Here is a 22,735-nt window from a genome sequence, read left to right on the forward strand (position 1 = left end):
ATAATAGATTTGACCCGAATGAAATATCTTTTTGGAGATAGGGAAAAACTGGAATTTCTGACACTTCTAAGTTTTTTTTTTTAATGGTTCACCTGGCAGTTAATATCATTCTCAACAGACAAATGTCCATTACTTCAGGAAAATCTTGTTTTAATATTAGAAAAAGTAAACTGAAGGAGGATTTTAAAATTTTCTACAATTTTTGTGAACAGCTAGGATATATCACGATTGTAGCCATTAAAAAACCATAAATAAGAGCAATGGCTTTCTGTGAAAACCTCTAAAGTAGTTCAAAATATCTAAGAGTCCAAGAGATGTTTAGAAATATCTTGCTACATCTAAGATAAAGACAGTAAATATAAGAATATTATTAGGCTAATGCAGATTTAAAAAAATATATACAAAATTATCATATGTATATAGACTGCTGTTTAATTTACCAGCCTACCTTTAAAATATAAAACTGAAAAATTTAACTGTCAAGGTTTGAAGTAAAACCTCTTTAAAAGAAACAATAATTTATAAAGATAGATACCAAGATTCTGATGGGATTTACTAGTATTTAACATACTACATTTCAGTTCCTCAAGACACTTAATGGAACACAAATAAAAGAAACTGTCAAGCATGGGCACATTAGAAAAATGCAAAAAAGTTCAGAAGGTAAATCTAGTTTAAACAGTATGATTAGTTGCTTAGGAATAAGTTAAATGATGTAAATTTAAAAGGAGAAAGGCACTCAAATAAAAGACCCAAAGTGTTTTGTCATTACTTATTTCCCTATTTGTCTCTTCTCATCAATATAATTTTCTACAATACAGTATTACTTTATTTTCGAATACTCAATGTGTTCTAGGCCATTGGTTCTCAAAGTGTGGTCCCTGGACTAGCCAAACCAGCATCACCAGAGAATTTGTTAGATATGCAAATTATTGGGTTCCACGCCAGACTTACTAAATTATAAACTACAGGGTGGGGCTTGTTACTCTATTTTAACCAGCCCTCCAGAGAATTCTGATGAATAAAAAAGTTCAAAAACAACTGCTCTAGGCCAGTCATTTCCAAAGGCAGTTGCTCTAGTTGATATATTAGACAAAGCCATTCTATGTATTCTTGGGGTTCCCTGGTGGCTCAGATGGTACAGAATCCACCTGCAGTTTGGGAGACCTGAGGTTTGAACCCTGGGTCAGGAAGATCCCCTGGAGAAGGGAACAGCTACCCACTCCAGTATTCTGGCCTGGAGAATTTCACGGACAAGAAGCCTAGCAGGCTACAGTCCACAGAGTCACAAAGAGTTGGATATGACTGAGTGACTTTCACTTTTCATTCTAAATACTTAGAACAAAAACATGGACTTAGCAAAATGAAATAGGAAGTGATGTTAATTACTGTTTTTACATAGGACTTTACATTTCATGTCTATTAATATTTTCCTATAGCTGATAAGTAAGCATCTCATTTTATTTGCTTTTATCACAAAATGGAGTTGTTCTTATATTTATTGGCCACTTGCATATTTTTTCTGTATATTGGTTTGCGTCCTTTGCATTTTCTAATGACTTTTATAGATTTCTTTTTTTTATATTCAGGAAATTAATGCTTTGTCACATGTGTGGTAATATCTCTCCAAGTTTCCTGTTTACATTTGCCTTTATCTGTAAAATTTTAGGCATTTAACTTTTTTTTTTTTTTTTGGCATTTAACTTTAAAAAAATGTATTTAAAAGCATTTTGCTTTCATGGCTTCTGGATTTGTGTCAAGTTTAAAGAGACCTTCCCCATTTTAACATGATAAAAATATTCACCCTTCTTTTCTTCTAGTACTTTATGGGTTTTTGTTTTGTTTGTTTAATATATTAACATATTTGATCCATTTGGAATTTATCTTGACGTAAGGACTATGGTAAAATCCAACATTATTTTTCTTTCTCCAATGGTTATCTGGTTCCCAGTTCCTTTTATGGAATGATCCATTTTTGTGTTACTAATTTGCTGTGCTACCTTTATTGTGCATTAAATTTCCTTATAACTTGGATTTATCTCCATGCTTTCTGAAATCCTATTCCACTGATTTATTTTCCTATGCCAACACTATACTGTTTTATTTTTTAATTTTATTTTTAAAAATATTTTAATTTATTTATTTGGTTGTGCTTGGTCTTAGTTGTGGCATTCGAGATTTTCAGTCTTTGTCACAGCATGTGAGATTTTTAGTTGCAGTATGCAAACTCTTAGTTGCAGCATCTTGGGATCTAGTTCCCCGACCAGGGATCAAACCAGGGCCCCCTGCAATGGGAGCACAGAATCTTAGCCACTGGACCACCAGGGAAGTCCAAACAGTATACTGTTTTATAATACATTCGGATATCTGGTAAAAAACAATCTCCCTTCAAGTAAACAACTTTAGAAGTAATCTCAAGAGTTATAATTAACATAACTAATTAATTATAATTAATATAATCTAAAGAGTTAATCAATCTAAAGAGGGCTTCCCTCATAGCTCAGTTGGTAAAGAATCTGCCTGCAGTGCAGGAGACCTGGGTTCAATCCCTGGGACGGGAAGATCCCCTGGAGAAGGATATGGCAGCCCACTCCAGTATTCTTGCCTGGAGAATACCATGGACAGAGGAGCCTGGCAGGCTACAATCCATGGGGTTGCAAGAGTTGGACAGGACTTAGCAACTAAACCACCACCACTCCCCAAAGAGTTATAAGATTCTATCTTGACTCTATTAAGTTCAATGCTGCCCATCTTTATGTTTTTTTAAATGAAAAACTGTGAAGAAGGCTGAACACCGAAGAATTGATGCTTTTGAACTGTGGTGTTGGAGAAGACTCTTGAGAGTCCCTTGGACTGCAAGGAGATCCAACCAGTCCATTCTGAAGGAGATCAGCCCTGGGATTTCTTTGGAAGGAATGATGCTAAAGCTGAAACTCCAGTACTTTGGCCACCTCATGCGAAGAGTTGACTCATTGGAAAAGACTCTGATGCTGGGAGGTATTGGGGGCAGGAGGAGAAGGTCATGACAGAGGATGAGATGGCTGGATGGCATCACAGACTCGATGGATGTGAGTCTCAGTGAACTCTAGGAGTTGGTGATGGACAGGGAGGCCTGGCGTGCTGGGATTCATGGGGTCGTAAAGAGTCGGACATGACAGTGACTGAACTGAACTGAACTGAAATGAAAAAAGTTGAAATGTATATCATCAACTAATTAAATTTATATTATAATTTTATTTCTTGTATTTGCTGCTGCTGCTAAGTCGCTTCAGTCGTGTCCGACTCTGTGTGACCCCATAGACGGCCTCCCACCAGGCTCTACCGTCCCTGGGATTCTCCAGGCAAGAACACTGGAGTGGGTTGCCATTTCCTTCTCCAATGCATGAAAGTGAAAAGTGAAAGTGAAGTCGCTCAGTGTTGTCTGACTCCTAGCGACCCCATGGACTGCAGCCTACCAGGCTCCTCCGTCCATGGGGTTTTCCAGCAAGAGTACTGGAGTGGAGTGCCATTGCCTTCTCAATTTTATTTAAAAAGAGATGCAGCAGTATAAACATATCAGGTAATCAAGGACCAATTCTGACTTTTTTTCAGTCTTTAGATATTTGACATTTTGAACATCTCAGTTATTTATTTATTTTTATTTTTATACAGTGACAAAAGTATTAACTTTTGGTGGGTTAAACTAATAGACTGTGTACATGTTTATTAGATTAGAAAACATGGTTTAACTGTTCAATAATGTATAAGGTTTTAGCCTAGTGTGCTTGAACCAAACGTGTTGAAAAAATAATCTAATAATGCGTAAAACACTGAGAGAAAAATGCATGAAAAACATGCTTTTTTTTTTTAGCAGCTCCTTTCATTCAGTGAGAACATTATTTGAAAATTTCACTTCCAGTCTACATATTAGTAAAAGCTGGATGGGGATGGAACCCAGGTCTCCCACATTGCAAGCAAATTCTTTACCATCTGAGCCACCCAGGGAAGCCCAAGAACACTGGAGTGGGTTGCCATTCCCTTCTCCAGGGGAGCTTCTGAACCCAGGAATCAAACTGGGGTCTCCTGCATTGCAGGCGGATACTTTACCAGCTGAGCTACCAGGGTAGCCCCTGAAACTGATAACACAGTAATAAAAAAATGTTATGAATAGTTATACTATGTACACAAGTAATAAGCAGACACATTAGACACCAGGAAGTCACTGCAAATTGTATTTCTTTCAACGCTGTGTATATTCACTCATAAGACAGGACTAGGGTGGAGAAGGCTAGAGGGTTGTATATCAGCAAAGGAAACTCTCAAGGGGAGCAATGTGGTCATTCACTGGGAGAAGCCAGTGGGTGCCTTTCGCTTAGGTCTGGTTAACAACGTGCTTGCTAACTAATAACTAAGCCTTTCAGTGTCTCTGGGTGGTGATTTGGGCAAGCCCTCTAGACCCCTCAGTGAGAAAAACTGAAGCAGGAAACTTTTGTGGGGTTAGGTGGGGAAAAGGGTTAAGAACTGCTCTTAGGTACTTCTAAGCATTAGGGTTTGCCCGATTAGGTCTATCTTTTTCTTTTTTTAAATTTATTTATTTTTTGGCTGTGCTGTGCAGCTTGTGAGATCTTAGTTCTCTGTCCAGGGATTGAGCCTGAGCCCCCACACTGGAAGCAAAGAGTTTAACCACTGGACCACCAGGGAAGTCCCAGGTCTCTCTTTACTAAATAGTGGACCTTACGTAACTCTCAGGAAAGAGGAGGAAGGCAAAAGTCACCTTTCATGCTTGCTGCTTTGACATTCACATCACTTGTGTTCCTTAGCCCCTGGGCTGGTGCCTCTTTCTGACTGCATGAAAATCATGCCATGCCTCAGGTTAACTCAGGCTTCACTCTTCTACCCTAATGTCATCCTACCCAACTCCACCCCTTGTCTTCCCAGGGAAATTCTGCTTGTTTCTTCATTCCCATTTCTGAAGTTTTTCTTCCCAATCACTGATATAAGCTGCTTTCCTACCTAAGTCTTTTAATTTAAATTTCCTTTCTCTCCACCACCTCCTTCTAGCAAAAGAATGCGTCAACTCCCCTCTTAAAGAAGAGCTTTAAGATACTTCAACTTCCCCATGTTCAACCCTAACTAGATCTTTTAGCTTAAGTTACCTTACTTCAAATTAGTGGCTTCCAATGTTTCCAGTGCAGTCTTTAAACCAGTCACTGATTCATTATTTGCAAGCCAGTCTACTATGTTACCAGTTTTATAAAAGGCATTTCCGTTTTTCACATGAATTATTTTTTAAAAAATATTTACTTGGCTGTTTTGGCTCATGGGATCTTCGTACGTTGTGTCACGTGGGATCTCTTGCACATGGACTCTAGCTGTGGTGTACGGGCTCAGTTCCCTGACCAGAGATCGAACCGGCATCCCCTGCACTGCAAGCCGGATTCGTAACCACTGGACTACCAGGGAAGTCTCATGAATCACTTCTTTTAATACTCTCTTTCCCTGTTCTCTCATCAAAAAGTTCTTCCCATTAATTTTGGTGAGAGCACGCACCCCCACCCCCATCCATCAACAGAAGTCAGTGAAACTAGCTAGCTAAGGATACATAGTAAGTAGTCTTTTACCCTCACCCTCCTAGGATGCTTTGTGCCTCCCTCAAACTTCAGGCAAGTGCTGATAACACAGTGAGGCAGAAAGGATACTGTACTATTTGACAGCCTGAATCTCCAACTACCTATGGGAATGGTATTGTAGGGGATGCTGGCATCCATGGATGGTGGAGTGGAATGGGGAAGGGGAGTGTGTTGCAGGGTGTGGGGGCGATGCGTAAATGATTGCTAAGCTCCCCAAGTTCTATGCTCTGATACAATTCAGTCTAAAGAGCAACTTTTGTACAGAGTGCAAAGGTCTATGAACTGTGCCTTTAACTCTGTTTTATGTACTATGAGAGAATCAGGAACCAAGCAGACGATTATTAATGGTAGCTATAGGTGGCATAGGCAGATGTTTGCTGATGCAGCATTGAGTGGTTTAATATTCAAAATACTGAAAGGATTTCATAAAGATATGATAACGCTCATTAGATGCTGAAATAAGAACAAGAAAACAACTTTAACAGGATACTATTTGTACTTCTATAGTTGGATGAAAAAAGTCTCCAACCATCATGAACATATACTGACAAAACCAAGATACTATTGTACCTCTTGTAATTCTAAAGTATAAAAACAGTTCATTTCAAAACATATTGCTCAGTCTGAAAAGTCAACATTTTTTATATGGAAAGGTAAATACTCTTTCTCTTCTCCATTGTGTATTCAGGTTACTTATTTACAGTCCCACAGAGAAGGAAAAAGCACACACTAAGAAGTGACCTAAAAGATATTTTGAAAATTAAGTTACCTGGGTAGCTTAGCAAAGCTCAAGTTTTTGACAGTGAAGTCTCCACTGGGCCAATAAAACACATCTGCCCCTAATATATAATTGAATGTTAGCGATCACTTGATAAAAGTCAGATATCTTGGCAATGTCTACATTTAAGCAGGCAAATTCCCTGAAATGAGCTTAAAAGCTGTTTAAAATAAAATAGGTAAGTACAGGTTTGAAAAACCAAAGTAAAATAAACCATTCATTCATAAATTATTTATTGAGCATTGATATTAAGAAGAGATGGCAAGAATACACAGAAGAACTGTACAAAAAAGATCTTCATGACCCAGATAATCACAATGGTGTGATCACTGACCTAGAGCCAGACATCCTGGAATGTGAAGTCAAGTGGGCCTTAGAAAGCATCACTTACGAACAAAGCTAGTGGAGGTGATGGAATTCCAGTGGAGCTATTTCGAATCCTGAAAGATGATGCTGTGAAAGTGCTGCACTCAATATGCCAGCAAATGTGGAAAACTCAGCAGTGGCCACAGGACTGGAAAAGGTCAGTTTTCATTCCAATCCCAAAGAAAGGCAATGCCAAAGAGTGCTCAAACTACCGCACAATTGCACTCATCTCACATGCTAGTAAAGTAATGCTCAAAATTCTCCAAGCCAGACTTCAGCAATATGTGAACCGTGAACTTCCTGATGTTCAAGCTGGTTTTAGAAAAGGCAGAGGAACCAGAGATCAAATTGCCAACATCCGCTGGATCATAGAAAAAGCAAGAGAGTTCCAGAAAAACATCTATTTCTGCTTTATTGACTATGCCAAAGCCTTTGACTGTGTGGCTCACAATAAACTGTGGAAAATTCTTGACGAGATGGGAATACCAGACCACCTGATCTGCCTCTTGAGAAATTTGTATGCAGGTCAGGAAGCAACAGTTAGAACTGGACATGGAACAACAGACTGGTTCCAAATAGGAAAAGGAGTATCTCAAGGCTGTATATTGTCACCCTGCTTATTTAACTTCTATGCAGAGTACATCATGAGAAACGCTGGACTGGAAGAAACACAAGCTGGAATCAAGATTGCCAGGAGAAATATCAATAACCTTCAGATATGCAGATGACACCACCCTTATGGCAGAAAGTGAAGAGGAACTCAAAAGCCTCTTGATGAAAGTGAAAGTGGAGAGTGAAAAAGTTGGCTTAAAGCTCAACATTCAGAAAACGAACATCATGGCATCCAGTCCCACCACTTCATGGGAAATAGATGGGGAAACAGTGGAAACAGTGTCAGACTTTATTTTTCTGGGCTCCAAAATCACTATAGATGGTGACTGCAGCCATGAAATTAAAAGACACTTACTCCTTGCAAGGAAAGTTATGACCAACCTAGATAGCATATTCAAAAGCAGAGACATTACTTTGCCAACAAAGGTTCGTCTAGTCAAGGCTATGGTTTTTCCTGTGGTCATGTATGGATGTGAGAGTTGGACTGTGAAGAAGGCTGAGCACCAAAGAACTGATGCTTTTGAACTGTGGTGTTGGAGAAGACTCTTGAGAGTCCCTTGGACTGCAAGGAGATCCAACCAGTCCATTCTGAAGGAGATCAGCCCTGGGATGTCTTTGGAAGGAATGATGCTAAAGCTGAAACTCCAGTACTTGGCCACCTCATGCGAGGAGTTGATTCATTGGAAAAGACCCTGATGCTGGGAGGGATTGGGGGCAGGAGGAGAAGGGGACGACAGAGGATGAGATGGCTGGATGGCATCACTGACTTGATGGACGTGAGTCTGAGTGAACTCCAGGAGTTGGTGATGGACAGGGAGGCCTGGCATGTGCGATTCATGGGGTCACAAAGAGTCGGACACGACTGAGCGACTGATCTGATCTGATCTGATCTGATTCTAGACATAGAGGATGGAGCAGTGAGCAAAACAAGAGTCCCTTAAGAATCCTACAGTATTTCTAAATGGTGGACTGAATCAATATTTGAATTTATATCTTAATCCCTTTGGGTGGATTGTATTAAAAAAAAGCAGTCAACTTCCCTGAAAACATCATGACAAACTATCAAGAGACTAATACAAAATGGACCTGAAGTAAAGCTCTCACAAGCTCTTACTTCTTTGGTCAATAAGAGCTTAAAACAGTGTCGTATGCCTGCTATGTAGAGGGGTAGGGGATGGCTTGTTGAGGGTCACAAAGCAACTGAGTGGCAGAGTTAGGAATGACATCTAGACTTTCAAGTCATCAGTCCAGTGATTTTTCTGAGGACTGCTGCTGCTGCTGCTGCTGGTAAGTCGATTCAGTCATGTCCAACTCTTTGCGACACCATAGGCGACAGCCCACCAGGCTCCCCCATCCCTGGGATTCTCCAGGCAAGAACACTGGAGTGGGTTGCCATTTCCTTCTCCAATGCATAAAAGTGAAAAGTGAAAGGGAAGTCGCTCAGTCGTGTCCGACTCTTAGCAATCTCATGGACTGCAGCCTACCAGGCTCCTCCGCCCATGGGATTTTCCAGGCAACAGTACTGGAGTGGGGTGCCATTGCCTTCTGAGGACTAGCCTGCCTCTATTTATTAAGTGGATCTTCACAATTTTAGAGCCAGTTACATTTTTTTTCCCTGTAAAATTACCCATTAGTGAAAATATATAGGTTAAATATGACTATTTTCCTGGTTCTACTATGATGTGATAAAAAGACTGGATACAATCTCAGTTTTATTAAAAAATATATATGCATACATGAGTATGGAGAATTCTCTTCATTATATTTTTATGTACTTTAAGCATTTTCTATAATGAACATCAATCACTTTTACAGTTGGAAAGGTAAAACAGGAGTTTTAAATAACTTGCCCCTACTCCAAACCACAAAAAATTAGGTTAACTGAAACGCTTAGAGAAAAGATGATTAACACAATGTTAACCAGACACGTAACCAGAAACTTGGTAAGAAATGTGTCTGGGGGAGACAACAGCCATCTATTCAAGTGACCAAATGGCTTCAAAAAACAATAGTGGCCTCACCAGCTAGGATTGTGTTTACAAATGCATGGTATTTATCAAGTGGCTTAATGGCATAAAGGGTCAGGTCAGCCCTGAGGATTACACAAAAGTCTTGCCTGTATCAGCAGACGTTCCGAAACATTTCAATGTGTGAATATAGGAGCCACGAGGCCAAGGTGAAATGTTATTTACCAAGTTACTCTTTGACCAAAGTTTAAAAGCCGAAACAACGAGCATTGTGCTGCAGTTTTTATCAAGGAGAACCTTTACTCACTCAATAAATACACTGAAGAGCAGGCAGTCATGTAGCCTAAGAGGAGCAGAATTCCATCTTGTAGGTCAGTCTCCTTCTGCCCCTCACAAAATCTGTATGCTCTCTGGGCTTCAGTGTTTCTACGCTAAAAATGTTGACATGGTCTCTACAGGTCCTTCCATCTTTGTTAGCTTTGATTCTAGAACGCAGGCAGGGGAGTTAGAGAACTATGGAGAAAGTTCTTTAATATGCTCTTCCTCAACACCAGAGGGAGAGAGAGAGTGGGGGAGAGAGAGAGAGAAAAAGAGAGAGAGAGAGGGAGAGGGAGAGAGAGAGAAAGAGATAATAGAGCAAGAGAGAGAAACACTAAGCAGATGCAAACCACCGGTTCCTCAGCAAAGGCACCTAGGAGGAGTCGTCCAAATTCCCTCGAGCTGCTGGGAGAATCCCACACCTCATTACAATACTTGCTGAGTGGCTGCGTCCCAAGAAAAGCCACAGAAAGGAAATATCATTAAAAAAAGCGTATATGCATTGGGGGGAAGCTGTTCCCTCCCTAACACCCGACTCAGCCAAGGCTGTTGTTCCCTATTGTTGAACAGGATGTAACAGGACTGCCAAGCACAGCCCAGGAACCTGCTAATTAGGTGCACCGACAGTGTTTGTTTTGGAACCATTTACCAACAGAGGAATGTGTCAGGCTGATTAATGAAAAAAGGGTATGTAATGTATGTGTATTCGAGTCCAGATGAGGGTATAATCCAGGTATTTGGTCTGTTTGTGCAGGGACTCACAGAAACTGAAGGCTGAGCAAATTGGAAGCTATGAGGGAAGACCAGCGTCTGCGTGGTGCTTCTCCCGCCTCCTCCTGCGGAGTTTTCTCCTACTCCCCTGACTCCCACCAAAAGATTCCTGCCCAAACGTGAAACTCTCTTTCATGAAATGACAAAACTCTAATGGGTTGCCCAGAAAAATGGAAGAGCCTTTGTAAGGTCGCTGACAGATTCCGAGTTTGATAATTTTCTAGGCACGGTAAGTGGCAACTTAGGCAAAGCCATCTCCACAGTTACCTTCCATGAACAAATCAAAGGAAACTAGGGCGGTGGGAAACACAGCTCTTAATGGACTGTTGAAGATGTGCTAAGAACTGCCCATCTCAGCATCTTCTATGTGAAGAAGTAATTCTATAGTTCATAATAAAGCAGTTTTCTTTCTCTAGTTTTAAACAAACCTTTTAAAGGTTGGACTATACAGTTAGTTACTTGAAGCTTCATGTCTTGATGAAGCTTAAAGAAGGGCAGAGGGTGCCAAGACAAAGAACAAAGGCCATGTCCCAACAAGTTCAGGTCCTGAGGGGCAGGATGATGTGAATTGCAATGAGATGCAAAATGACAAAGGCCAATTCCAGAGGTCAAGGTGTTGGGAGGAGTCCCTGTGCTCTTCAGTACAAGCTAGACATTTCTGGAGTTTGGCCAAAATGGATGAAAGTGATGGGGCTTGAACTGAATTCTTTAGGAGACTTTTTTTCTTTCTTCTGTAAGCTAACCGGACAAAGGGCTTGCCAGATGGCTCAAAAAGCAAAGAATCTGCCTGCAATGTGGGAGACCTGGGTTTGATCCCTGGGTTGGGAAGCTTCCCTGGAGGAGGGCATGGCAACCCACTCTAGTATTCTTGCCTGGAAAATCCCCGTGGAGGGAGGAGCCTGGCAGGCTACAGTCCATGGGGTCACAAAGAGTCGGACACCACTGAGCAACTAAACACAGCACAACTTGACAAAATAGATTTTAAAAGTGAAAAAGAGGATAAGGCCTCTTAGAAACTCACTCACTATGGGCTGTTCCATTCGGCCAGTGTTTGTTCTCAATAGACTACTGTACGGAATGTTCTGTGAATGTGTGCAGACTGGATGTGGTGTCAGAGTACGTTAACTCAACCGGTAAGAGTTTGGTGTTGGTAAGATCAGGGTCCTGTATGCAATCGTGGTTTCTTGAAGGAGGGGAGGAAGTTGCTAACTACTAGCTAACACTCAGTCTGCTTCTCCAAGTCCCTAGTGCTTTAACAAAACATGTAACCCTTTCAGAAGACTAACCAGGGAGCCACAGATGCCCTAACACAGGAAGAACACATGCTCGGGGATGCCTTCCCAGGACAAGGGCATGTCATCACTTTCCCTAGGCCAACACTCATGCCAGAGAAATACTTGAAATGATAGATCAGCTGCTTCAACCTTATGTAGAAAGCTGCAGTGTTAGTTCAGACTTAAACTATGTTCCTCTGAGTGTTAGTCGTTCAGTCACGTCCGACTCTTTGCAACCCCATGGACTGTAGCTCGCCAGGCTCCTCTGTCCATGGGATTCTCCAGGCAAGAATACTGGAGTGAGTAGCCATTCCTTTCTCCAGAGGATCTTCCCAACCCAGGGATTGAACCTGGGTCTCCTGCATTGCAGGAAGATTCTTTATTGACTGAGCAACCAGGGAAGCCCAATGCTCCTCTAGCTTCATAAGTATTTTTTCCAGGTTTATTGAGATATAGTTAACATATAATATTGCATTAGTTTCAGGCATACAATATGATAATTTGATGTAGGTACATGTTGCAAAAGGATCACCACAATAAGTTTAGCTAACTCCATCACCTTACATAGTCACAATTTTTTTTTTCTTGTGCTGAGAACTTTTAAGATATATTCTCTTAGCAACTTTCAAATATATGACATAGTGTTGCTATCTCCAATTCAATCTCTGGATTGGGAAGATCTTCTGGAGGAGGAAATGGCAACCTACTCCAGCATTCTTGACTGCGAAATTCCAAGGACAGAGGATCCTGGTGGGCTACAGTCCATAGGGTAGCAGGGTCAGACATGACATAGCGACTAAGTCTGCTGCTGCCAACACCACCATGCTATACAGTATTCATCTTATAAACGGAAATCTGTACCTTTGACCCCCTTAACTCATTTTGCCCACTCCATACCCACCACCTCTGGCAACTGCTAATCTGCTCTGAGTTTGCTTTTTTAGATCCCACATTATAGGTGATATCATACAGTATCTGTCTTTCCCTGTCTGACTTTTTTCACTTAGTGCCAGTATTATAAATTCTCTTAACTAATCACTGCAGATGGTGACTGCAGCCATGAAATTGAAAGATGCTTACTCCTTGGAAGAAAAGTTATGACCAACCTAGACAGCATATTAAAAAGCAGAGACATTATTTAGCCAACAAAGGTCTGTCTAGTCAAAGCTGTGGTTTTTCCAGTAGTCGTGTATGGATGTGAGAGTTGGACTATAAAGAAAGCTGAGTGCCGAAGAATTGATGCTTTTGAACTGTGGTGTTGGAGAAGACTCTTGAGAGTCCCTTGGACTGCAAGGAGATCCAACCCGTCCATTCTAAAGGAAATCAGTCCTGAATATTCATTGGAAGGACTGATGCTGAAGCTGAAACTCCAATACTTTGGCCACCTGATGCAAAGAACTGACTCATTTGAAAAGACCCTGATGCTGGGAAAAATTGAAGGCAGGAGGGGAAGGGGATGACAGAGGATAAGGTGGCTGGATGGCATCACCGACTCAATGGACATGAGTTTGAGTAACCTCTGGGAGTTGGTGATGGACAGGGAGGCCTTGTGTGCTGCAGTCCTAGCGTCACAAAGAGTCGGACACGACTGACTGAACTGAACTAATCAGTTTTTTAAAAAAGCTCTGTCAGTATTCTTAATGAACACACATAACATACTTGGGAGAGCTGAACCAAACAGTAAATAGTTATGGGATGTTTACTATATGAAACCCACCAAATTCATGTGGTGGTGGTTTAGTCACTAAGTCATACCCGACTATTAAGACACCGTGGACTGTAGCCTGCCAGGCTCCTCTGTCCATGGGATTCTCTAGGCAAGAGTACTGGAATGGGTTGCCATGTCCTTCTCCAGGGGATCTTCCTGATCTAGGAATTGAACCGGGGTCTTATGCGTTGCAGGCAGATTCTTTACTGAGCTACGAGGGAAACCAAATTCATGTATTAATGTGTAATGTTCTTATAGTACTCTACATCAAAAGTGAAAATGAAAATCAAAATGTTAATTGCTCAGTTGTATCCAACTGAGTCACCCTATGGACTGTAGCCTGTTGGGCTCCTCTGTCCACGGAATTCTCCAGGCAGGAATACTGGAGTGGCTAGCTATTTCCTTCTCCAGCGGATCTTCCCAACCCAGGGATTGAACCAGAGCTTCCCTTGTGGCTCAGACGGTAAAGAGTCTGCCTGCAGTGTGGGAGACCCGGGTTTGATCCCTGGGTCAGGAAGATCCTCTGGAGAAAGAAATGGCAACCTATTCCAGTACTCTTGCCTGAAAAATCCTATGGATGGAGGAGCCTGGCAGGCTATAGTCCATGGGGTCACAGAGTCAGATGTGACTGAGTGACTTCACTTTCTTTCTTCTTTTCCTGCACTGCAGGCAGATTCTTTACCATCTAAGCCACCAGGGAAGCCCATTCCATATCTAAATACAGCCCCAAATGGGAGTGGGGTCATTAAATCTTAAAGTGCAATGTTTTCCATACTGGAAAACCTCTGGGGATGGCTTGTCTGTGACATGAAAAATTCAACACGGCTGAATGGATCAGATTGAAAGGATGGAACTGATTTATGATAGCTGGTATATTTTGTTAAGTCTTATGTTAAAATGCATGCTGAGTATTATCTAAGAGGAAGCATTTATGTCCTTGTGATGTGGAAACATTTCAAGATTGAGGACTGGCACCTTCATAGACCTGTGTGAAGGAGGATGGCCTCCTTAGCAGCATTCTGTCCTTAGTAACAAAAGAAGATCAGTGATATACAGAGATATTGGCAAGAAAGCTGGATAGAAGGTAATTTTAAGATTAAAAAAAAAACACACACCTAAGTTCTGGGTCATTCTGTGGGTTTATGTGACTTTTTTGCTTTTATACTGATTGCTTTCCCTTACATCTTAGGGCTGTTATCGGTCTAATCTTCTGATTTGTCTTTCAGAGAATTTAGAACCCTTATTGCTTACTCTCCATCAAGAAGGCTGTGTTTTGTCATTCCTCCTTCCTCAGGATGTAGACCTGGACCTTTGTTTTCACAGAAGGTCCCTCTCTCCTAGAGCTGAGCTCTCTTTTCAGTCCTCTACAGGGGTAAATGCTGGATTAGGCTCAAGTAAAGCAGTTTTGTGATTCTGGATCTTTCTACTGTATTCAAAATCTTGCAACCTGAATTTCAGTGTTTTCCTATTTAAAGGAGAGAGGTATGTATTTAATCTGGGATGTCCCTTCCTAAAACTGATAAAGGCACGCCCTCATTCCACAGGTACCCCCGGCTGCACATGGCCTGCCCCGGCTGCACAGAGGGGGAAGCCTGGCTGCGGTCCCCTTTCCCAGCTCCCCCGCCCCCTCAGGATAGCCCTTTGGGGGTTCACAAAACAAAGGCAGAGCTTTCCCCCAGCCCAATCTAACTCCAGCTCACTGCTCCAAGTATATAAAAAAAAAATCCAGGTTGGCAAATAAAGGGAAAATTGTAAAGAACAGTTTTGCGAGGAGGTTTCTTTAATAACAGGTACATACGATTTTCAAATTTCTTTTAGGGGGTATGCTGCAAAAACAGTTTGAAGACTATAGGTACAGAAAAAAACAGTGATGTACAATGAAAAAAGCACAGATTTTAGAGTCAGATATATCTGGCTTCATGTTTTGGCTTTATCTCTTGGGCCAAGTTAATTGCCTCCTCTGAAACTAGGTTTCCTCATTATAAAAATGGAGGTAACAATACTTCCTCAGAGGACTGGTAGAAGAATTAAATGATGAGATATGAAAACTGCTGGCACTAGTAAGTATTAGTGCGATTCCCCTACAAGCCCAGAATAGTGGCTATGTCAGCGAGAGGTGCTGTTCTAAAAATTAATACTAGGGTTTTATTTCTAAATTATACATTTTTGAAGTTTCCTTCTGCAGAACAATTTATTTAATAAGGAAAAGAAAGTCTTAAGAGTTGACCAATGTTTGATAATGTTGTTGTTTAATCACCAAGTCATGTCCAACTCTCTTGTGACTCCATAGACTGTAGCCCGCCAGGCTCCTCTGTCCATGGAATTTTCCAGGCAAGAATACTGGAATGGGTTGTCATTTCCTTTTCAAGGAGATCTTCCCGATCCAGGGATCGAACCCACATCTCCTGGATTGGCATGCAGATTCTTTACCACTGAGGCACCTGGGAAGTCCTGGTGATATATGGCCATAATCAAATAAGCATGTTAGAACTGGGTATATGCTGATACTGAAGTGCATAAATCAGTGCTTTAGAGCTCAACGTGGAGTTTTCTCCTCTGTTTGGAAATTGTGGAACATCTTTCTACTCACAATGCATGTCATTCCCCTTAGTGGAACCCCAGGTCGACCCCCTCCACTGTGGCTCCTCCCACATGTGAACGCAGCTGCCTGGTGGCTTGTCTGTCTCTTACTGGAGACTGTCAACTATTTGTGAGCAAGGAGCACGCCGGGTTCACTTTGTGTCTCCAGAACCCAGCCCAGTGCACAAACATAATATGCTCAGTGAATCATTTATTGAAGGAATGAATAGTTCTAATGCTTGTGGAATGTTCTTTACTGAATTGTAATTATGTTGTTCACATGATAGTTGGGTCTGAAAGGATATTAAATATAGTTCTGAGGGCACAGGGGTGCTGGATTTAGCAAGATGGTTTAGATACGTATGTGGTAACAATTTCACTAAAACTAAATTTCTAGCATTTTCACGTATAGATTTTTAAAACATATTTTACTATGGAAAATGTCAAACATATTCAGAAAGTAGAGAGGATAGTATAATAAACCTCTGCATACCTATCACCTAGTTTCAATGATTATCTCGTTCATCTATATTTATCTTCTCCCTCCCACCATCAGATTATTTTGAAGCAAATCTGATTTATTATCACTTCATCTGTAAAGATTTCAGTTATACATAGATTTTAAAATTTATCCCACTATTCAAATTTATTTTTATTTATGTATGTGTATGTTGCTCAGTTGTGTTCAACTCTTTGTGACCCCATGGACTGTAGTCTTCCAGGCTCTTGTCCATAGAGTGTTTCAGGCAAGCATACTGGAGTGGATTGCCATTTCCTTCTCTGGAGGATCTTCCTGACCCAGGGATTGAACCTGGGTCTCTTGTGCCCCCTGCATTGGCAGGTGGATTCTTTACCACTAGCACCACCTTTACTTAGTACACCTTTATAGATATGTTTTAAATCTGCAACTCTATTTCTGATTATAGTTTTCCTTCAGTAAATCTTTTATTAGGGTTTGTTTGTCCTTTTCCATTGACATGTATAATCCACTCCCAGCATTTAAGTGGAAATTGAACCCCATGAGAAAGCTCAGCAGGTTCCTGGAAAGTATTATGAACCTGGAGTTCCAGGAAGGCTCAGAGCTCCTTCAGACTCAGACATCTGTGCAAGCAAGTTAAGGGAACTGAATCTGACTAAGGGAGAAACAGAGGATTCCGACTGTATTCCTTCCTACAGGGTAAAGGCCTTATGAGCCCATGGCCGTGCAATGTGGTCATTTTGGTTGTGAGAATCCAGCATCTTGGATCATGACAACAGGTATCTTAGAGAAGGGATTCTTTCTCCTGCATATGACTCAGAATCACATGGGGAGTCTTTGAAGATACTGATTCTGGGGATTTAAATAAGCCAGATCTCACAGGAGATTCAAATGTGCAGTGAGAGGAGCACCTCCATCCTGCAAGAGACAAGTACCAAGACTGAGGGCTCTAAACATGTGTGCACCCCAGCACCCTGATTTTGGTTTCTAATATTCTCTATTAAAAAGGAACCGGGGCCCCCTGAAGAAATGGCTGCTTCTATGATTAGGGCAGGAATTATATAAGATGAGCTGGAAGCATTGGGCAGTGCTAGAAAGTAGGGAACTGCTCAACACCAAAACCTCCATAATCAACTATGATATGCCAAGGAGCCATAGGAGCCAACTGAGAGTTAAATGGCTAAAACTGGAACAGTTTGAGTAACACAAGTAAATGGTATTGGATAACCCAAAGTACAAAATAAATACTTTTTATTTATTTTATTTATTTTGGGCTCCCTGGTGGCTCAGATGGTAAAGAATCTGCCTGCAATGCAGGAGATCCAGGTTCGATCCCCTGGAGAAGGAAATGGCAACCTACTCTAGTATTCTTGCCTGGAGAATTCCATGGACAGAGAAGCCTGGTGGGCTACGGTCCATGGGGTCACAGAGAGTCAGACACGACTGAGGGACTAACACACACACACACATAAAATAAATATGCATGAGTCCATACTGATATGAATAAATAATTGAAAAAATAAATGGGAAATAAGAAACAAATCTCTTAGGCAGAAGAATTCCAAATGACTTTGTACATATTCCACTTATATAAGTCCCCACTGCTTAAGTGTGGGTCAAACATACTGACTTCCAGAAGGAAAGTATAAAAAGGAGATGGGAGTGGGTGGGGGGATGAATAACTTTGACGTGGAGACACAAAAACTATAGTGATCAGTCATGTTCATAGTATGTATCCATGATATGATATCATGATGAAAATGACACTACCTCTTTGTTCTTCCTCCCAAACATACAGAACCTGGTATAATCATAAGACAGACAATAAGTATGTCCCAATAGAAGGACTGTACAAAATACCTGACCAGTACCCTGCAAAACTGTCAAGGCCATGAAAACAAAGTCTGAAAGACTGGTACCACCACGAAGCAGAGAATGATGAAGCAATTAAATGTAATGTGACATTCTGGAACAGAAAGATGACTAGGTAGAAACTAAGGAAATCAGAAAAAAAAAAAGCCTATGGATTTCAGCTAATAATTGTATATCAATATTGGTTCATGAATTGTAACAAATGTACCATACTAATGTAAGGTGTTAATAGTGAAAACTGGGTATGGAACATAAAGGACTTTTCTGTACTATCTTTGTGATTTTTCTGTAAATCTAAAGTTGTTCTAATAAAGTTTATTAAAACTTTTCAGCTTTGACCTTTGAGCCAAATGTTCTGCTGAATGAACTGTTTTAACAGGTTTTATTTTTTAGGATAGGGCTTCCCTGGTGGCTCCCCAGTAAAGAATCCACCTGCTAACACAGGAGATGTAGGTTTGATCCCTTGGTCAGGAAGATACCCTAGAGAAGGAAATGGCAACCTGCTCTGGTGTTTGCCTGGAAAATCCCATGGACAGAGGAACCTGGCAGGCTATAGTACACAAGGTCCCAAAGAGTTGGACACAACTTAGCAACTAAATGACGACAACATTTTGAAGGTTCAGATTTACAAGAAAACTGAGTAGGTAATACAGAGTTCCCATATTATGACTGACCTCCAGTTTTCCTGATTATCAACATCTTGCATGGAGAAGGCAATGGCACCCCACTCCAGTACTCTTGCCTGGAAACTCCCATGGACGGAGGAGCCTGGTAGGCCGCAGTCCATGGGGTCGTTAAGAGTCCGACACGACTGAGTGACTTCACTTTCCCTTTTCACTTTCATGCATTGGAGAAGGAAATGGCAACCCACTCCAGTGTTCTTGCCTGGAGAATCCCAGGGACAGGGGAGCCTGGTGGGCTGCTGTCTATGGGGTCGCACAGAGTCGGACACAACTGAAGCGACTTAGCAGCAGCAGCAGCAACATCTTGCGTTAGTGTAGTAGTTTGTTACAATTAATGAACCAATATTGGTATATTATTAACTGAAGTCCACAGTTTAAAATAAAGAGTTATTCTGTGTTGTACGGTTCTATGAATTTTGACAAACATATAATGTCATGTATGCACTATTACAGAATCATATAGAATAATCTCATTGCCCCCAAATTTCCTGTGCTTCACAGGAAATTCCTATTCATTCCTCTCTACCCCCTCTCAAGAGCCTGGTAATCATTGATTTTCTTATTGTCTGTATAATTTTGCCTTTTTCAGAATGTCACATACTTGGAATCATACAGTAAGTAACTTTTTCAGATTGGCTTCTTTCACTCAATAATATGCATTTAAGTTTCCTCCATGTCCTTTTGCGGCATAATAGCTCATTTCCTTTATCCCTGAATAATACTGCACTATATGGATAAACCACAGTTTCTTTATCCATCCACTTAGTAAAGGACAACTTGGTTGTTTCCAATTTGGGGCAATTAGGAATAAAGCTGCTATAAATACCCATGTGTAGATTTTTAAGTGAACGTAAATTATAAACTCATGTTATTTAAAGGTATATTGTTAATTTTCAAATATTTGGGTATTTTGCAGGTATCTTTCTATTATTGATTATAGTTTAATTTCATTATGGTCTGAGACATACTTGTATAAATTCTATTCTTTAAAATTTGTCCAGATGTGTTTAATGGCCCAGAATGTGATCTCTCTCTTAGTAAATATTCCATGTGAGCTTGAGAAGAATGCATATTCTGTTTTTGGATGGACCACATGAATTGACATGGATGTCCATTAGATTCACTTGGTTGATAGTGCTTTTCAATTACTATACATTCACTGATTTTCTGCTTATGGGATCTGTCAGTTACTGACAAAGGGGTGCTGAAGTCTCTAGCTATAATAATTATTACTTGCTCAGTTGTGTCTGACTCTTTGTTTCCCTATGGACTGCAGCCCACCAGACTCCTCTGTCCACGGGATTTCCCAGGCAAGAATACTGGAGTGGATTGCCATTCTCTTCTCCAGGGGATCTTCCCAACCCAGGGTCTCCCACATTGCAGACACCAGGGAAGCCCAACTATAATAATGGATATACTTAAATATAATTGTGGATTCATCTGTTTCTCCATGCAGTTGTTGGTTTTTGTCTCATGCATTTTTGACTCTCTGTTCATACACACTAAAGATGGTTTTTTATTAAGAACTGATCCAGTTATCATTATATAATGCCCCTCTTTATCATGGTGTAAAGAATTGGTATTATTTCTTCCAATATTCAACAAAATTCACCAGTGAAGCCATTTGACTTCTTCATGGGAAGAAGAAGAAAAAATTACTATTTCAATTTCTTGTTGAAGGCCTATTCATATTTCTATTTCTTCTTGAGTCAGTTTTGGTACTTTGTCTTTCTAGAAATTTATCCATTTAATCTAAGTTGTCTAACCTGTTGGCATGAAGTTGTTTATACTGCCTCTTAAAAATTCTTTTAACTGCTATACCCTTTTTCTTTCCTGATACTGGCAATCTGAATCTTCTCTCTTAATTTTTTGGTCAGCCCACCTAAAAGGCTATCAAGTTAGTTAATCTTTTCAAAGAACCAATTTGTGGTTTCATTGACTTATTGTTTTTCATTTCATTGATATCTTCTCTAATCTTAATTCTTTCTTTCCTCCTGCTTGCTTTGGATTTACTTTGCTTTTCATACGTTTCTTAAAGTGGAATTTTAGGTTATTAATTTGAGACCTTCTTTCCTCTTTTCTGATATAGGTGTTTATAGCTATAAATTTCTCTCAAAGAACCACTTAAGCTGCATTCCATACATTTTGATATTTTGTATTTCATTTTCACTCATTTAAAAATATTTTAGGGATGTCCCTGGCAGTATTTAAGACTTTGCCTTCCAATGCAGGGGTTGCAGGTTCAATCCCTGGTTGGGGAGCTAAGATTCTACATGCTTCACAGCCAAAAAACCCAAAACACAGAACAGAAGCAATATTGTAACAAATTCAATAAAGACTTACAAAATTATTTTAACATTTGATACATTAAAATGCTGAACTTAATGCTCTTAAAATTTTTTTTTAAATTTCTCTTGTGGTGGATTTCTTCTTTGACACATGTGTTTTTAGAGCACATTATTTAATTTCCAAATACTTTGGGGTTTTTCAAAATTTTTTTCTACTGGAGATCTTAATTCCATGTTTCAGAGAACACATCTGGTATGGTTTTAATCTTTTAAATTTATGAAGACTTCTTTTATGGCCCAGAATATATAGCATATTTAGTTGGAAGTATTTTTTTAATTTTTACTTTTTTATTAAACATTTTTTATTGCAGTATAATTCACATAAAACTCACTCTTTTAAAGTGTAAAATTCACTGCTTTTTAGTATATTCACAAGACTGTATAACCATCACCACTATCCAATTCTAGAACATTTGTATCACCCCCCCCCAATAAATCCATGCTCATTAGTAGTTATTCTCTTTCCCCCTTCCCCAGGCTCTAGGCACCTACAAATCTACTTTCTGTCTCTATAGATTTGTCTTTTGGGTACATTTCATATAAATAGAACATATATGGCCTTTTGTGTCTGGCTTCTTGCACTTAGCATAATGGCTTCAAGGTTCATCCACTCTGCAGCATTACTTCATTCCTTTTTAGATGGGATAATATTTCACTATGTGGATATATCACATTTTGTTTATCCAGTCATTAGCTGATAGGCATTTATATTGTTTCTAATTTTTGATTACTATGAATACTGTTGCTACGAACATTTGTATACAAGTTTTTGTGTGGTATACATTTTTAAGAAGTATATAATCTTTAGGCTATGAGCTAAATAACAGTACTCAGGAATCTGGAAGCAGAAGTGTGTGTGTGTGTGTGTGTGTGTGTGTGTATGTGTGTAGGGAATCTTATGTTTCTGTGTCTGTCTTTCTGTGTGTGGGACCTAGATGTTTACAAATAGTCTTTGGGTTTAAGAAGAGGCCAGAAGGGCTGAGTGGACTCTTAATATCTTAGCTTTACCACACATGCTTCAGCTCTCCCTGGCTAAGTGCCTCACCTTCTATTCTGAACCACAGAGTAAGTGAGCCCAGCAGGGTGGGAAATGAGCCATGACATTCATGCCCAGAGAAGCCAATGCACTTATGCACAAACAATGTATATTCCTATTATGCTTTTGGAATAAAAGGAAAAGTGATATGTATCATTTTATGACTCAAGAAACAGGCAACAGGAAAAACCCCGCTCTTAAGTCAGGGGAAAAAAGTCATCCATCAATCAATGGAAGTGATGATACCCAAATATTACTTTGGTTAGAAAAATAATCCCACATGGACTCCCACTTTTCTCTCCTTTGGATCCTAAAACTTCACCACTAGACTGTGG

At 40.2% G+C, this 22,735-nt stretch overlaps 1 protein-coding gene and 1 long non-coding RNA gene across 9 annotated transcripts in view; one reads left to right on the forward strand and one right to left on the reverse strand.

Annotated features, from left to right (window-relative positions):
* The window catches only part of LOC112582918, a 28,013-nt gene extending 9,557 nt beyond the window's left edge, over nucleotides 1-18,456 (forward strand). For 2 of the 3 annotated variants that reach the window (XR_006548931.2, XR_006548932.2), the window contains exons 2-3: nucleotides 10,405-10,650; nucleotides 18,260-18,456. This is a non-coding gene — a long non-coding RNA (uncharacterized LOC112582918). Of the gene's footprint in view, nucleotides 1-9,629; nucleotides 9,704-10,404; nucleotides 10,651-18,259 lie in introns of those variants that run through there. The other variant, XR_006548933.2, reaches the window with a different exon arrangement.
* Nucleotides 1-22,735, reverse strand: part of PLEKHM3 (pleckstrin homology domain containing M3) — a 226,219-nt gene that overhangs the window by 15,654 nt on the left and 187,830 nt on the right. Inside the window, exon 8 of one of the 6 annotated variants that reach the window (XM_025278116.3) lies at nucleotides 15,794-15,854. The exons of the other annotated variants lie outside the window; for them this stretch is intronic. Within the exon in view, the coding sequence (XP_025133901.3) occupies nucleotides 15,830-15,854 (25 nt within the window). The 3' untranslated portion in view covers nucleotides 15,794-15,829. Of the gene's footprint in view, nucleotides 1-15,793; nucleotides 15,855-22,735 lie in introns of those variants that run through there. 6 annotated transcript variants of the gene reach the window in all.

Source organism: Bubalus bubalis, chromosome 2, assembly GCF_019923935.1.
Source record: "Bubalus bubalis isolate 160015118507 breed Murrah chromosome 2, NDDB_SH_1, whole genome shotgun sequence".
Taxonomy (NCBI): Eukaryota; Metazoa; Chordata; class Mammalia; order Artiodactyla; family Bovidae; genus Bubalus; species Bubalus bubalis.